Below are 16,466 nucleotides of genomic sequence, written 5' to 3'. Positions count from 1 at the left end.
CAGTATTTCTGTATTTTGAAATGTATATATCTTGACAACATTTTTGGGACTATATCAACAATGGACTAATGAAACAAATACCAAAATATCATTTTTGGGTGGAATTTTCCTTTAACACAGATGTGAACAGGGGTTACAGCAGCAGGCAGGAATGACCTACTACAATTGAAGCATCTATTACACAGGTTATTGTAGAGCAACCCACATGGTGTTACAAAAAAAAGCAGTTCTCATAAAAGAGTTAGCATTTATTTGATGCTTAAAAATAGTCCATACACTTCTCTTGAAATAGAAAAACAATTATACAAAACCATCCTACATTAATAATTACACAACTCCATTATTGTGGCAAGATCATCTTCCTTATCTTCTCAAAATTGTCAAGAGGAAAGTCACTAATAGTGTTCTGTTTATTTCAAAATGGGGTCTGCTGTGATGTCTGTTATCACAAAAACACTGCTATACTGTATCCCAATAGAGAGATCTAGTAAGAATTCTGGATCAGGTATATTCTATTATAATATGCTTTGGTGAGATGCTTTAAGATAAAAGTCAGATGATTAAACATTTTGAGGCTTCACAAGAGGTAACTTCACTGCAGTGCCATGAGCAGCAGTGTAACATTGCAAATCCAAAACAGCCGTTAAAGTGTAGTGCCACCTGCTGGTCAACATATGGAACAATGCATAAAACAGAGGAAATTGTACTGAGCCACGAGTTCTCCATCTCTGAGAAGACTGAGGTTATCCAACACACACACGGTAAAGCACGTGGCAGATACCGGTTCTAACATTTTAATGACAGTTTTCATCGTTTTTTAATCGAAGCAATCAAAGTACACACAGTCATTCATGGCTCGGTCAAGTAGCCGCAACTGTGAGAGCAGTAGCGAAACGACAGGTAAAGCTACAACAGTCAAATCATGGTAAATATGATTATTTCATCAAATTGGTGCATACTAAACATGTTCAACTATACAATCTGGCAAAGAGATGCTAAACGAAAGATGTGCTTATATATTTTATATATAGGCAGTTTACATCCCATAGCATTCAGATACACTTAAAAAAATACAATTTTATATGTACATAAGAAAAAGGCTTGCGGGGAGCTTATAAAATATAACTATTAGTCATGAAGAATATTGACTTCTGAACAAAGGAAGAGACAAGTCTTTGTTTACAATGGGTGAGTGGAGAGCGCCATAGGCCAGAGGAACGGTATTCCAGCAAAACAGCAGGCCTCTTCCTCCAATAACTTCAAAAGGGGCAGTAAAGGTATTGGGGCTGGTAAGTAAAGGGGTTATCTGAAGGGATTTCAATTCTGAAACCAAAAATTGGGTGGTGTATTTCATCCACCCAGTTAGCCATGGTGAGAAATCAATTATACAAGATGCACGCTCCTCTCAAAAACTGACCAAGGATCAGAGTACATAAACATTTTAATGCTAAAAATGTGTGTACACACACACTTCCAAAAGTATGTGGACACCTGCTCGTCAAACAGCTCATTCCAAAATCATGGGCATTAATATGGAGTTGGTCCCCCTTTGCTACAAAGTTGGAAACACAGAATCATCTATAATGTCACTACTGTATGCTGTAGCGTTAAGATTTCCCTTCACTGGAAGGGGCCTAGCCCGTCCGAGACTATTATTCCTCCTCCACCAAATTTGACACTATGCAGTCGGGCAGGTAGCGTCCTCCTGGCATCCGCCAAACCCAGACTGCCAAATCGTGAAGCGTGATTCATCACTCCAGAGAACGCATTTCCACTGCTCCAGAGTCCAAAGGCGGCGAGCTTTACACCACTCCAGCCAACGCTTGGCGATCTTAGGCTTGCTTGTGCGTGGCTGCACAGCCATGGAAACCCATTTCATGAAGCTCCCAACGAACAGTTCTTGTGCTGACGTTGCTTCCAGAGGTAGTTTGGAACTGGGTAGTGAGTGCTGCAAGAGAGGATAGGCGATTTTTACGCGCTACAGCACTCGGCAGTCCCGTTCTATGAGCTTGTGTGGCCTACCACTTCACGGCTGAGCCGTTGTTGCTCCTAGACATTTTCACTTCACAATAACAGGACTTACAGTTGACCGGGGCAGCTCTAGCAGGGCAGAAATGATGAACTGACTTGTTAAGTTGGCATCCTATGACATTGAAACATTGATAGCCACTGAGCTCTTCAGTAAGGCCATTCTACTGCCAATGTTTGTCTATGGAGACCGCATGTCTGTGTGCTCAATGTTATATCCTGTCAGCAACGGGTGTGGCTGAAGTAGCCAAATCCACTAATTTGAAGTGGTGTGCACATACGTTTGTACATAGTGTATCAACATCGTTAATTTTATGAGTTTGTTGTTTCAATAAACAAAATAAACTTTAGTGGGTCTAATGAAAAACATACACCTGGGAAAAAGTATCTGATACACTATGGACATATCAGAACTCGAGATCCACAAGCATAACCTTAATTTCCATGGAAATCCCCCCCATGTCATCAATGCAAAATGTAGGCACAATTTAAAAATCAGGGTTGGCATCTCAAGTTTACATTTGGCCCTTACTGAATAGCGTGCAGAGATTACGTTCCATTCACCCGAGTGATAAATGTTAACCCAGACTATGTCCAAGGTATGTCCATCACATTCTCATTCAGTTTGGGAGAATACTAAAAAGTGTCACGGAACAGTGACTGTGATAGAAACAAGTGTCGGGACATGAGAAGCAGTAATTGTCAGAAGGACACAGTCACCTAATCTGACACCCTTATTCCTGTCCGTCTCTGGGGAGTGGGGCTACTAGTGATTAAAGCCACAGGGGCATTAAAACGATGGGAAGTTCATCTTTGTATCAACATCAGCAGGAGGAGAGTTGTGGCTTGTGCAACAGTAAACCTACAATCACTACGGCACTATGGAAGTGGCCCCGACGACAACTAGAGGACAAAGCTTAACGTGGTGCCATGAAAGTCAAAACACTGCCATTCACAACTTTGAAACAATTCATTATTACACTGTGAATGATGAGCCCAATACATGCTGAGAATGACTGTTGCCAACTACATGCATTGTCATTTCTCATGTAAGAGGATTATTTTGAAATAGGAAATGGGCATGCTTAAGTACCAATCCCATTGCCCATGGTGGGTGGTTGGATGGAAGACTGAGGCAGAGGGAGACTTTTGAGACCTGAAGAAGTTGAACAAAACAGTGTTCTCTCCACAGACCTGTCCTCTGGTTCTATGGATGGACGTGTCTAATAAACTTTGGATTTGCATCTTGGTCACCTTAGGACATGCTGTTGGAACCATGAAAAATCTATTTCCCCACACACACACACACCATTGACATGTGTCAGACACCATAGATATCTGAGACAGAGTGCCCGAGACCCCGTTTTTCCCAGGGAGCATAGACATTCTTCAGCTAGGCAAGCTTACTGAGTCACAGGCTGAGCAGGTCCCGTTCCTGCTCCTCAATCAATATATTCAGCTCCTCGCGTCGCTATTTGTAAAAAATATAAACACAAATTGAGGAAAATAAAAACGGCAGAAAAAGTAAATATAGTACAAAAACAAAACATAGCAGGAAAATAATTAACAAAAGAGCTATGAAAACACCAACAGGCTGGCCTGTCGCGCGAGTCCACGTGTCCATTTCTCCTTCAGTCAGTGACATCAGTCTGACATTATGAGATGACCTCGGTGTGGGAGGGCGCCGAGTCCACCAGCGTCACCAGCTCCTCCGTCTTGATGATGATGTCTCCCTCCTGGAGCATCAACTCTTCCTGCACCTCGTCCTCATCACCCCCAACCACCTCCTCCTGCTCCGAGGTGCCGTTGGTATGGCTGTGTGACATTGCCTCTAGCTTCATGCGGTACTGCTCTGCTTCCTGCTCCTTGCACATCAGCTGCTGCCGGTACTCCTGGGCCTTCCGGTTGGCCTCCTGCAGCTGCCTCTGTAACTGCTCCTGGATAGAGGGATGGATAGATAGAGATAAGGAGACCGAAATGTCAGACTGCAGGTCACACACACTTGCACCCCACTTGTGCCAACTCCACAGTATCAAAGTACCAAAATAATCTAAGGGTTTCATATAATCTATGCAAAAACATTTTTCACAGCAGATTCTAGAATCTCTAGAGCAATATTAAATAAAACTGGTTAAATCAGTTAAAATGGCAGAAGCATATCAGTTCAATGTATTGCACAAGAGGGGGAAAAAATGATCTAAGTAAGATGTGGTCCGCCCCTGACCGTGTCTCCAGACTCCATGTGGTTGGCCGAGGCCTCCAGTTTCCTCTTGCGGGAGGGCGGGGGCTGGGGTTCCTCATCAACCACCTCCTCTATCACCTGATTGGCTGGCATCGCCAACACTGCAAATCAACAGACAACAGTTCAGAGCCTGGAGGATCATACATCTCAAAAGTGACTATAGGTCATTAAAAATAGTGCATTCGGAAAGTATTCGGACCCCTAGACCCTTTCCACATTTTGTTACATTACAGCCTTATTCTAAAATGTATGCAATCATTTCCCCCCTCAATCTACACACAATACTGGACTCCAATCAAGTTGTAGAAACATCTCAACGATGATCAATGGAAACAAGATGCACCCGAGCGCAATTTCGAGTCTCATAGCAAAGGGTCTGCATACTTATGTAAATAAGGTACGTTTTTTATTAATTTATTTTTGTCATTATGGGGTATTGTGTGTAGATTGAATAAATAAAACATTTTCCTCATCAATTTTAGAATCAGGCTGTAACGTAACAAAATGTGGAACAGGGAAGGGGTCTGAATACTTTCCAATTGCACTGTACATTAATGATGAAGTAGAACAAAGTTCTACCAAGCAACTTGCACAAAACAATCTGCCAGAAAGCTAAAAACTGTTGTCTACAAATACAAGATCCACATTGTCACAACAATAAGGTTTCTTGTAGGTTAAGTGGACATTCCACCATAACTTACTGACTACTTTAATGTTGCGCTCATAACCAAGTGAGAAGGGGGTAATTACCAGTTGAGAGATCATAAATACCAGTTGAACTCGTTGAGAAACACAGATTGGCTAATGGCCAACAAGCTGTGTCAACCATATTAATAGACTGCTATTTATAAATAATGTTTTGTTGTATTTAACAGCCGAAAATGCTGTTATCGAGGTAATTTCCTTAGTAGGTGACCTCAGAGGTCAGCATATGGGAGAAGTCGGAGCTCAGGGATGATGGATGAGTTTCCCACTAGTAATAGTAGTACCAGTTGGAGGTGCGATGGCGGATTTTCCCAAGTCATATGTGGTAAATACCACCTTCCCACTTGGTTATGAACACAGCATTAGAACACCAAGTGCAGGTTTCCTAGACCCAGAGAAAGCCTACCCTTAGACTAAAAAGAGCTTTCAATTGAGATTCTCCACTGAGTGTGCTTTTAGTCCAGGAGTAGGATCTGGGAAACTGTTCCCAAATGGATAGGGGCTATGGGAAGTGGCTACAGGCTGAAATGGAACAGGGTCACTATTAAGTGACCAAAAGGGAGACGTTCTCTTACTCTGTTGTCCGTGCTGCATGGTGACAAAGAATGGCTGACCAAGCCCTCCAGTCTGCAGGTTGCCGTGTTGGTCCGTCACTATGGTGATAACCCTTTGACCTTGCTCGTTCACCATGTGCTGGATGCTGCCGGGGTCCAAAGAATTGGCTGCTATGGCTTCCTCAGATTCACCTGCTGTCAGACAAGGGGTCAAAGAGGGAGAGAGGAGGGAAAAGTTCAAGTTAACTGTCGACTGCAGCTCTTGTATTAGGAAATAGTTCATAAGCACATATACACTGTAGTTTGTGGCAGTTAACTCAATATTCTCATTTAAATAAGTATTACATACAGTAACATGCTAAAGCTCAAAGGAATTCAAGCTGTGAGGAAGTATTTACATCTGAACGCTGAGAATTAATGTTTATTTTCTGCATGACCTTTTACTCTCACATATCGCATATTGTGGTGGTAGGTACCCGTTCGTGTGGGTCCATACAGCATCAGCAGACTTTATCAGCTTATAAGATCAGAGTGATAAAGGCCAGGCACTAGATTAGAGAAAACAAAGGAGTTTGGGGCATATTGCGCTGAGGCAGGGGGACCCTTGAACTCTTATGCAGTTATTAACTGGAGACACCAGTTTCCATAACATAAAAGCAGTAAGATGGACACATTTCAGCCACAAACCCTTTTGAAATGACTGGTCTTCTGGCAATAGTATGAACCCTAGCCCAGTCTGTGTGTATAAACCCAGTAGCTACCAGAGTTTGCCTTGGCAGCGTTGTTGAGGAGGTCGGCCAGGTTGACCACGCCCCCCTGGAGCCTACCAGAGTTGGCCTTGGCAGCGTTGTTGAGGAGGTCCGCCAGGTTGACCACGCCCCCCTGGAGCCCTGGGATGCCCTGGATGATAAACTGAGGCTGGGCCGAGCTCCCCGTCATGCCAGCCTCTGCGTTCATGTTCACCTGGTTCTGCATTCCTTCCTATAGACAAACATTGTCAACAACACTATCAGAGCATATATACAACACTGCCACAGACAGGGGAGACCGTCAGGATAGAAATCATGAGAGTTCCTACAAACAAAGGAGAGGCAGTTGTGCATTGAAATAAGAAGTAATGCAAAAACGTCTGTATCTGGATAATTATGTAAATGCATTGTAATCCTAAAGGAGCATACTGTCAAAGAAGTTCAAAATAATGTATTTTTGGGAGAAAATCCTTTAGGCACTTTTTTTTTGGAGTCCATAATAATATTGCATGGAGACCTTTCAATTAGACTCCACATGCAACTTAAGGTCTCACCTGTAGTAGGAGCATAAGGTCTGCATTCTGGATGTCTCCTGCGATGTCGAATGGAGTCTTATCGAATTTACTGAGAGCGTGAACATCTGCGCCATGTTTGACGAGCGTCTCTGCTACCCTTTGGTGGCCGTTCTGGGCGGCCCAGTGGAGAGCAGTCATCTTCAGCATGTCTTTGGCATTAATGTCTGCTCCACTCTGTAGAGTGACCCAGGAGAAATAAGGAGAGGGTAAGGCACCTGGCAGATTTGGATGTTTTTCTGCTTTCTTCACACATGTAGCCACGTTTTCTAGTGCACTTAGATGTAAGACATTTTGGTCAGAGAAAGACTAGGTCTGCATCTGAAATTGGCATCTGGTCAAAAGCAGTGCACTATATTAGTAATAGGGTGCCAGGTCAGACCCAACCTAGATATCAGGCCTAAACACAGAATAAACAGCTGAAACCTTAGAGACGTGTGTACCCTGACTAATAGATCCACGATGACGTTGTGGCCCTCTGAAGCGGCCATATGCAGAGGGGTCCTGTCGACTTTGGTTCGGGCGTCCCTGCTGACACCTGCTCTGAGCAGCACCTCGGCGGTGGAATAGTGTCCGTGTTGGGCGGCCAGGTGCAACGGAGATGTGCCCAGCTGCTCAGAGTGCCAAAGAGTAAGAGGGACAGAGTCAAAACACCATACAGGTGAATTGGACTGGCACGTTTTTTTACTTATGAACTTGCATATCTTGTTTTGCATTTAGATCACACAAACCAGCCAAAACCCTGGGGTGGGTAAAAGTAGTTAAACTGAAGCAGGTAATAAAAATAGCCCGGATAGAGAAGTTAAGAGAGGAATCATTACCCAGTCTGTGGTGAAGGGAGCCCCGTTGGCCATGAGTGTCCTGACTTCATCGTCCTGGCCTTTCCGTGCCGCCTCAAGGAGCCGCTTCCCCAAATCCACCAGCGACATCTGAGACAACACAATTACAAAGGTTGCAGTATTTGTCCCCATGTGATTGTACACGTATGCAACTGTTGCAGTATCTTTTCCCCGATCTGGATTTTAACCTTTATTTGATGCTTTTTCATCAAACTGTACCCTTTTCTTTTTATGTCAGAAGGTCCAGCACCATCCTCAGACAACTGATTTCAATTTTGGTCCAATTCTCATTTGTGGAAAAGGCTTAAAATAAAGTTTAAATCCAGGTCATGTGACATGATTAACCAAAACACAGGGCCCTACTTGATAAAGTATGTACTTTTATGCCTGCTTTTGAAACTCAATAATGGGTTAGGGTTCTCTAGCTTAATCAAATGAGAAGACTCTGCCCTAGCAGATATTTACAAATGAACATAGCTAGATGTGTTTCAAATCATACTTCAGATCTTACATACATAAAGTTAAGTTATTAGTTATGTTAGATACATTTTGTTTAACAACAGCAGTCATCATGGAAGTATTCTAGTAGTAATGGAACTTACAACTTTGACTCCTCACATACTGCTGTTATTTTTTATACTGCTGCCTATTCACTTTACCCCTACCTATAGGCAGACACACACAAAAGTATGTGGACACCCCTTCAAATTAGTGGATACTGCTATTTCAGCCACACCCATTGCTGACAGGTAGGGCTGGAGGATAAATACAGTGTAACGATAGAAAAACGTCTATAATTTATTTCATTGTGTCGCAAATCCCTCTTTACGGCAATATTTTTTATCAATTGGATGACGCTTTGCGTGGAAATTTGCAACACAAACAAACATGGAGAGTGAACGTGACACATAGCACAGAGACCGTGCCTAAGAGGGGCTACTTCAGTAGCATGGATATGGTTTGGATATGAAAAGTCTGACACGGACCAGAAAACCGTCCTCTGCAAAATATGCCGCAGGCCGGTCCCGACAACAGGCACAAACACCACTAACTTCTTTTACCACCTATGCAAGAATCATGTGAAAGTACAGAGAGTCTACGGATGAGACCCCAAAAAAGTAGTGGAGTGTTCAAAACAAACCCCCGACTCAGACGTTGCAAGAGGCTTTTGCTCGCGGCACACCATATGGCAAAGAATCACAAAGATGGAAGGACAAAACAGCTTCCGTTACAACTTACATCTGCAAAGACATGGTCCCAATTTACACAGTCGAGAAACGGGGGGTTGAGTTGGTACCAACACTCGACCCAAACTGATATGTGACTTGTTTTAATGCCAAAATAACATGCAAAACAGGCAAACCCCAAAAAATAAATGTATGTTAGGCCTATATTTATTGTTTGCAACTATAGTTGAAGTGTTTTCTATTTACCTTTTTAGATTTGATGCATACATTTTATATTTTGTTACCTGCTTAATAAAAAATGTGTACAAAGGTTCTAAATAAAAGGAGAAATAATCAAATATGAGTAAGTACCTTTTTGTTGAGTATAATTCAAAATGTAATAAGAAATAGGCCTTTACATGTAATTTTATATAAACAATTAATTTAATTTACAGAAAATGTGCTATAATCGTGATATGTATCGTAATCGGGATATGAAATGACCTATATGGGGATATGAGATTTTGGCCATATCGCCCAGCCCTACTGACAGGTGTATAAATTCAAGCACACCGCCATGCAATTTCCATAGACAACATTGGCAGTAGAATGGCCTTACTGAAGAGCTCAGTGACTTCAATGTGGCACCGTCATAGGATGCCACCTTTCCAACAAGTCAGTGTGTCAAATTCCTGCCCTGCTAGAGCTACCCTGGTCAACTGTAAGTGCTGTTATTGTGAAGTGGAAACGTCTAGGAGCAACAACAGCTCAGCTGCAAAGTGGTAGGCCACACAAGCTTACAGAGTGTTGTAGTGCGTAGAAATAGTCTGTCCTCAGTTACAACACTCAAAACCAAGTTCGAAACTATCTCTGGAAGCAACATCAGCACAAGAACTGTTCGTCTGGAGCTTCATGAAATGGGGTTCCGTGGCCGAGCACAAGCCTAAGATCACCATGCACAATGCCAAACATCGGCTGGAGTGGTGTAAAGCTCGCCGCCATTGGACTCTGAACGTGTTCTCTGGATTGATTAATCACGCTTCACCATATGGCAGTCCGAAGTACAAATTTGGGTTTGGCGGATGCCAGGTGAACGCTACCTGCCCCAATGTTTGTTTGTGTTGCAAAACTGTAAAGTTTGGTGGAGGAGGAATAATGATCTGGGCTGTTTTTCATGGTTCGGGCTAGGCCCCTCTTAACGCTATAGCATTCTAGACGATTCTGTGCATCCAACTTTGTGGTAACAGTTTGGGGAAGGCCCCTTCCTGTTTCAGCATGACAATGCCCCAGTGCACAAAGGGAGGTCCATACAGAAATGGTTTGACGAGATCGGTGTGGAAGAACTTGACTGACCTGCACAGAGCCCTGACCTCAACCCCATTGAACACCTTTGGGATGAATTGGAACAATGCGAGCCAGGCCTAATCACCCAACATCAGTGTCTGACCTCACTAATGCTTGTGGCTGAATGGAAGCAAGTTCCTGCAGCAATGTTCCAACATCTAGTGGAAAGCCTTCCCAGAAGAGTGGAGGCTGGTATAGCAGCAAAGGGTGTACAAAGTCCATATTAATGCCCATGATTTTGGAATGAGATGTTCGACGAGCAGGTGTCCATATACTTTTGGTCATGTAGTGTAAATTTATCAACTGGGCGGTGTGAGCCCTGAATGGATTACAGGCAACAGTCGCACTGAGCTAAAGGGTAGAGCTGCCGCTTTCAAGGTGCGGGACTCTAACCCGGAAGCTTATAAGGAATCCTGCTATGCCCTCCGATGAACCATCAAACAGGCAAAGCGTCAATACAGGGCTAAGATTGAATCGTATTACACCGGCTCCGACACTCGACTTATGTGGCGGGGCTTGCAAACTATTACAGACTACAAAGGGAAGCACAGCCGCGAGCTGCCCAGTGACACGAGCCTACCAGACGAGCTAAATCACTCCTATGCTCGCTTCGAGGCAAGCAACACTGAGGCATGCATGAGAGCATCAGCTGTTCTGGACGACTATGTGATCACGCTCTCCATGGCCGACGTGAGTAAGACCTTTAAACAGGTCAACATTCACAAGGCTGCGGGGCCAGACGGATTACCAGGACGTGTGCTCCGGGCATGTGCTGACCAACTGGAAGGTGCCTTGACTGACAATTTCAACATGTCCCCGATTGAGTCTGTATTACCAACATGTTTCAAGCAGACCATCATAGTCCCTGTGCCCAAGAACACGAAGGCAACCTGCCTAAATGACTACAGACCCGTAGCACTCACGTCCATAGCCATGAAGATCTTTGAAAGGCTGGTAATGGCTCACAACACCATTATCCCAGAAACCCTAGACCCACTCCAATTTACATACCGCCCAAACAGATCCACAGATGATGCAATCTCTATTGCACTTCACAATGCCCTTTCCCACCTGGACAAAAGGAACACCTACGTGAGAATGCTATTAATTGACTACAGCTCAGCGTTCAACACCATAGTACCCTCAAAGCTCATCACTAAGCTAAGGATCCTGGGACTAAACACCTCCCTCTGCAACTGGATCCTGGACTTCCTGACGAGCCGCCCCCAGGTGGTGAGGGTAGGTAGCAACACATCTGCCACGCTGATCCTCAACACTGGAGCCCCTCAGGGGTGCATGCTCAGTCCCCTCCTGTACTCCCTGTTCACCCACAACTGCATGGTCAGGCACGACTCCAACACCATTATTAAGTTTCAGACGACACAACAGCCTGATCACCGACAATGACGAAACAGCCTATAGGGAGAAGGTCAGAGACCTGGCCGGGTGGTGCCAGAATAACAACCTATTCCTCAACGTAACCAAGACTAAGGAGATGATTGTGGACTACAGGAAAAGGAGGACCGAGCACGGCCCCATTCTCATCGACGGTGCTGTAGTGGAGCAGGTTGAGAGCTTCAAGTTCCTTGGTGTCAACATTACCAACAAACTAGAATGGTCCAAACACACCAAGACAGTCGTGAAGAGGGCACGACAAAGCCAATTCCACCTTAGGAAACTAAAAAGATTTGGCATGGGTCCTCATATCCTCAAAAGGTTCTACAGCTGCAACATCGAGAGCATCCTGACTGGTTGCATCATTGCCTGGTACGGCAATTGCTCGGCCTCCAACCGCAAGGCACTACAGAGGGTAGTGCATACGGCCTAGTACATCACTGGGGATAAGCTGCCTGCCATCCATGACCTCTACACCAGGCGGTGTCAGAGGAATGCCCTAAAAATTGTCAAAGACCCCAGTCATAGACTTCTGTTTACTACCACATGGCAAGCGGTACCGGAGTGCCAAGTCTGGGGCAAAAAGGCTTCTCAACAGTTTTTACCCCCAAGCCATAAGACTCCTGAAATGCTAATCAAATGGCTACCCGGAGTATTTGCATTGTGTTCCCCCCCAACCCCTCTTTTACGCTGCTGCTACTCTCTGTTTATCATATATGCATAGTCACTTTAACTATACATTCATGTACATACTACCTCAATTGGCCCGACCAACCAGTGCCGCCGCACATTGGCTAACCGTGCCATCTGCATTGTGTCCTGCCACCCACCACCCCCTCTTTTACGCTACTGCTACTCTCCGTTTATCTTATATGCATAGTCACTTTAACCATATCTACATGTACATACTACCTCAAATCAGCCCGACTAATCGGTGCCTGTATATAGCCTCGCTACTGTTTTTGTCACTCTTTTTTTACTGTTGTTTTTATTTCTTTACTTACCTATTGTTCACCTAATACCTTTTTTGCACTGTTGGTTAGAGCCTGTAAGTAAGCATTTCACTGTAAGCTCTACACCTGTTGTATTCGGCACAAGTGACAAATAAACTTTGATTTGAATGCTGATTGTCTGAAAGCTGTGGTATTTTACTGTTCCAATTAAGTTTGTAAACCGTTTATAATAGCAATAAGGTCCCTTGGGGGTTTGTGGTAAATTGTCAATATACCGCGGCTAAGGGCTGTATCCAGGCACTCAGCGTTGCCTGGCTCGGGTATAAGAAAAGCCATATACCACACCCCCTTGTGCATTATTCCTTAAATCTACCTCAATTACCTCGTACCCCTGACCATGTGCATTTCTCTCTCTGCATTGTTGGGAAGGCCCCATAAGCATTTCACTGTTCGCTTACACCTGTTGTTTACGAAGCATGTGACAAATACAAAATTTGATTTGATTTACAATTTAGCGTTTAATGTAAGAAATCAATAGTGAAAGACGCCCTTTCGTTCTGTGGAGTGCTTGTGTGAAACGACTCCGGAGACAACACAGGTTTGTTTATATTACTGCTGCATAGACTCGTGCAATACATGCGAATAAGTCTAGCCATTCCCGATACATGCTTATCAGACGTTCCATTTGAGCATAACACAATGAATGTTGTAAAGTACTGAAGTCAGTTATGCTACATATAACATACATCACTCAAAACCCTTTATCAGTCATTGCTGACATAAATGAAGGTAGTTATCCGTAACGTCCAACGTGTAATAGGCTAACTCTACAGTTGAAAAACGTTATGATCTGTGGCATGCATGGTCCAACAATGACCCAACACAAAGTAATATGTTCGTAAAATATGAATAGCAGATGTGCACTTTTTTGTTGTCGTTACATAGTAGTTTGCTGATTGGTTATCGGTGACAAATTATTGTTACAATCGTGAGAGCCCACTGACATGAGGCTCTCTTCATTGCAAAAGCGTGATGATGATGCCATCATTGATGGAGAAGACGAGTAGCCATCTTATGCGCCTCGGTGGTGAAAACGAACAAGAGGCGGCCATGTGTCACATTATGCGTTAAATCTTTCACCCACATTATTTAACAACCACCAACAAAGACATTTAAATACATGACAGGAAACACTGATATTAAGTTGTTGTTTTTCCGGGGGAAGTCAGTAGAGAAATTCCTATTTTACACGAAGAGAAAAAACTACTTCCACATCCGGTTAACGGCATTCTTTCTCGTATGCCTCAAATGGTTTCGCGCAATCTCAAATTTGAACGTTCGATTTATTTATAATTGCTTGTTTGTCAAAGACGTGAGACGCAATCACCTTTATGTACGAGTATTTCTACCATCTATGAGCCTGATGGCGCCAGGTTTGTTATCTAACCAACCATGTTGCTAGCTAGCTAAAGTTAGCAAGTAATAACTACATCTACATTAGCTACAGTAACGTTAGTTACCAACGTTAATGACACTTTAAAAAGTATGAACATGCACTTTTAAGAAATGGGAAAGTTCTACAAACTTTGTGCGCGTGATGGATGGATTTTCTCACAATGTGCCAACTTCGAAACTACCACGTTACTGAGGTACTCGGTCTCGTTGCCAGCCAGACTTAAGATGTGCTCCACATAGTTAGCTAATGCCTGGCTAACTTTAATAACAGCAAACGTTAGCTAGCTAGCTGCAGGCGGAATCCCGAATGGAAGCAAGTTAACGTTGTGTAGTTCTTACCTTGATAAGGCTTCAAATGAATGCTCTTAGGCTGCGGACATAAGTTCCTATACCAAATTATTTTCTCCTCGCCTTAGTGAATGAAAATAAATATTATTTTTATATTTGAACGGATACAAAGATGGCGGCTACTCGACACCGGAGGTGGAAACCAAGCCTTTTGAACCCTCTTGTGGGCGGGCGCATGACTTGGAAAAAGTAGCAAGCCCAGATGTGAGATCAGCCTTTCCTCCTTCAATGCCCACATGAAGCTGGTTGAGAGAATGCCAAGCGTGTGCAAAGCTGTCATCAAGGCAAAGGGTGGCTACTTTGAAGAATCTCAAATAACAAATATATGTTGATTTGTTTAACACTTTTTTGGTTACTACATGATTCCATGTGTTATTTCATAGTTTTGATGTCTTTACTATTATTCTACAAAGTAGAAAATAGTACAAATAAAGAAAAACCCTTGAATGAGTAGATTTATCCAAACCTTTGACTGGTACTGTATATATTCAGTGGCGATTTTATCATGTAAATATTGGTGGGGCAAAAAACATATATATTGAGGATGCAACAGCAGTCCCAACACCTTACCGCTTCTATCCCTGACTATCAGAGGAGCCTTATTTGCAGCAAAACAATTAATTCAGCCTCATTTACTGCCTTTAAAAAAAACATAGCTGATATGGCAGACTTGTTAAAACCAATGTGGTTTCTACTGACAATTGAGATGTACTAACTATGGAATAAGGGGACGACAAGCGGATAAGAGGCAATCCATAATTTTGATTAAGACATTGATGAGCGAGCTAGGACGGATGTAGTCAATATAACTATTTGTTTAGCACTTTTGAAATGTACAGCAACAGAATTCAGAACATGGGCCGTTCTTACAGTGTTCTTCCTGTACACCAAGTCAGAATCGTAGGATAATTAAAGGGGGCATATAAGCAGACAATGAAAGCCCTTACAATATTCAATGATTACATTTCTCTAAAACAGGTTATTTTATTTAACTAGGCAAGTCAGTTAAGAACAAATTCTTATTTTCAATGACGGCCTAGGAACAGTGGGTTAACTGCCTTGTTCAGGGGCAGAATGACAGATTTTTACCTTGTCAGCTCAGGGATTCAATCTTGCAGGCTTTCGGTTACTAGTCCAAAGCTCTAACCACTAGGCTACCTGCCACCCCCCATTATAGGCTACATGTGCACCACCAAGTCAGAACAGTAGGTGAAATTAAGAGGGGAACGTAGACCAAATTATTGGGGGGAGGTACATGGGCTACTAACAGCTTACTACACAACATACACATAGAATTGCTTTCTTAGCTACAGTATACATATCTCCCTGGCATATTACATAATTTATGCAGCAGCATACAGGACATTTTTGGACTCACCTTGTTGTCCTCATTTGACAGAGAGGTGGCGCAACAGTCTTGTGGGCATATTTTGTCATCAAACTTTTATCAAAGTCTGGCATTCTCTGGATGTATGCATTCAAGACATCTGGGAACTCTGGGGGAAAAACAAGGTCGAATCATGATGACGTTAGTGATCTTCAGGTCGTAGTTCTAAAAAGGCCAGAGTTCCCCACTTACAATTCCGAGTTGGATGACCGTTAAAAATGTATTTACCCAGTCGGAGCTTGTTTCTTCCTGAGTTCCCAGTTGTCTTGAACTCACTGAAGTCAGATTTCCCAGTTCTGAGTTAACAGTTGTTTTGAGCGCGGCAGAAATCCTGTTGGATTGACAGCGTGGCCAATGTTGAAAGTTTATAATTTTAAACTTGGAAAAGAGACCCTTAAACCCGAGAATTGGGACCACACTCCCACTCCACTGAATAGCAGGCAAGTGATTGCTTTGCCATGCTAGCAGATATCCACTAATTCCTTACAAACCACTCATTGTTGAATTTGTGATTTCCAAGTTATTGTGTAATGTTTATGTGCAATGGCAGATGAGCACCGATACGTTTTATCTCTAATTTCTCTTCATATGACAAAGATTAAAACGAATTTGCCAGTAGATTGTTGACTTGATTCATGAGGAGGACTGCTATCTAAGATTTTGAAAGTATGATGTTGACATCCGTCCAATCAAAGCTACTGTAGATATAAAGGGATTTGACGTCAAGTT

The 16,466-nt window shown here is 43.1% G+C and overlaps 1 protein-coding gene across 5 annotated transcripts; it reads right to left on the bottom strand.

Moving 5' to 3' along the window:
- Positions 1-227: 227 nt before the first annotated feature.
- LOC139558659 (GA-binding protein subunit beta-1-like) lies at positions 228-14,560 on the bottom strand. Of its 5 annotated transcripts, none has more exons than XM_071373928.1 (8): positions 14,133-14,560; positions 7,672-7,779; positions 7,294-7,461; positions 6,833-7,027; positions 6,291-6,510; positions 5,551-5,724; positions 4,253-4,371; positions 228-3,965 (listed from the first exon to the last, which is right to left on the bottom strand). In XM_071373928.1, exons 2-8 carry the CDS (start codon positions 7,777-7,779, stop codon positions 3,684-3,686), a joined length of 1,266 nt encoding a protein of 421 aa, XP_071230029.1. In that variant the 5' UTR covers positions 14,133-14,560; the 3' UTR covers positions 228-3,683. The 5 variants fall into 5 exon arrangements, with proteins under 5 accessions (XP_071230029.1, XP_071230027.1, XP_071230030.1 ...); XM_071373926.1 differs by having other exon boundaries at positions 14,342-14,560; XM_071373929.1 differs by having other exon boundaries at positions 5,551-5,721; positions 14,342-14,560.
- Positions 14,561-16,466: the final 1,906 nt, after the last annotated feature.

Source organism: Salvelinus alpinus, chromosome 29 (genome assembly GCF_045679555.1).
Source record: "Salvelinus alpinus chromosome 29, SLU_Salpinus.1, whole genome shotgun sequence".
NCBI lineage: Eukaryota > Metazoa > Chordata > Actinopteri > Salmoniformes > Salmonidae > Salvelinus > Salvelinus alpinus.
This window is presented reverse-complemented; position numbering and strand designations above follow the sequence as displayed.

What these genes read in the sequence shown, in the direction of transcription:
- LOC139558659 (XM_071373928.1), bottom strand. Translation starts at nt 7,779, where the DNA reads ATGTCGCTGGTGGATTTGGGGAAGCGGCTCCTTGAGGCGGCACGGAAA. An exon ending in TCGTGGATCTATTAGTCAGG is followed by an intron (nt 7,028 to 7,293) that starts GTACACACGTCT and finishes GTCACTCTACAG; the next exon opens with AGTGGAGCAGACATTAATGC. An exon ending in CGCTGCCAAGGCAAACTCTG is followed by an intron (nt 5,725 to 6,290) that starts GTAGCTACTGGG and finishes CTTGTCTGACAG; the next exon opens with CAGGTGAATCTGAGGAAGCC.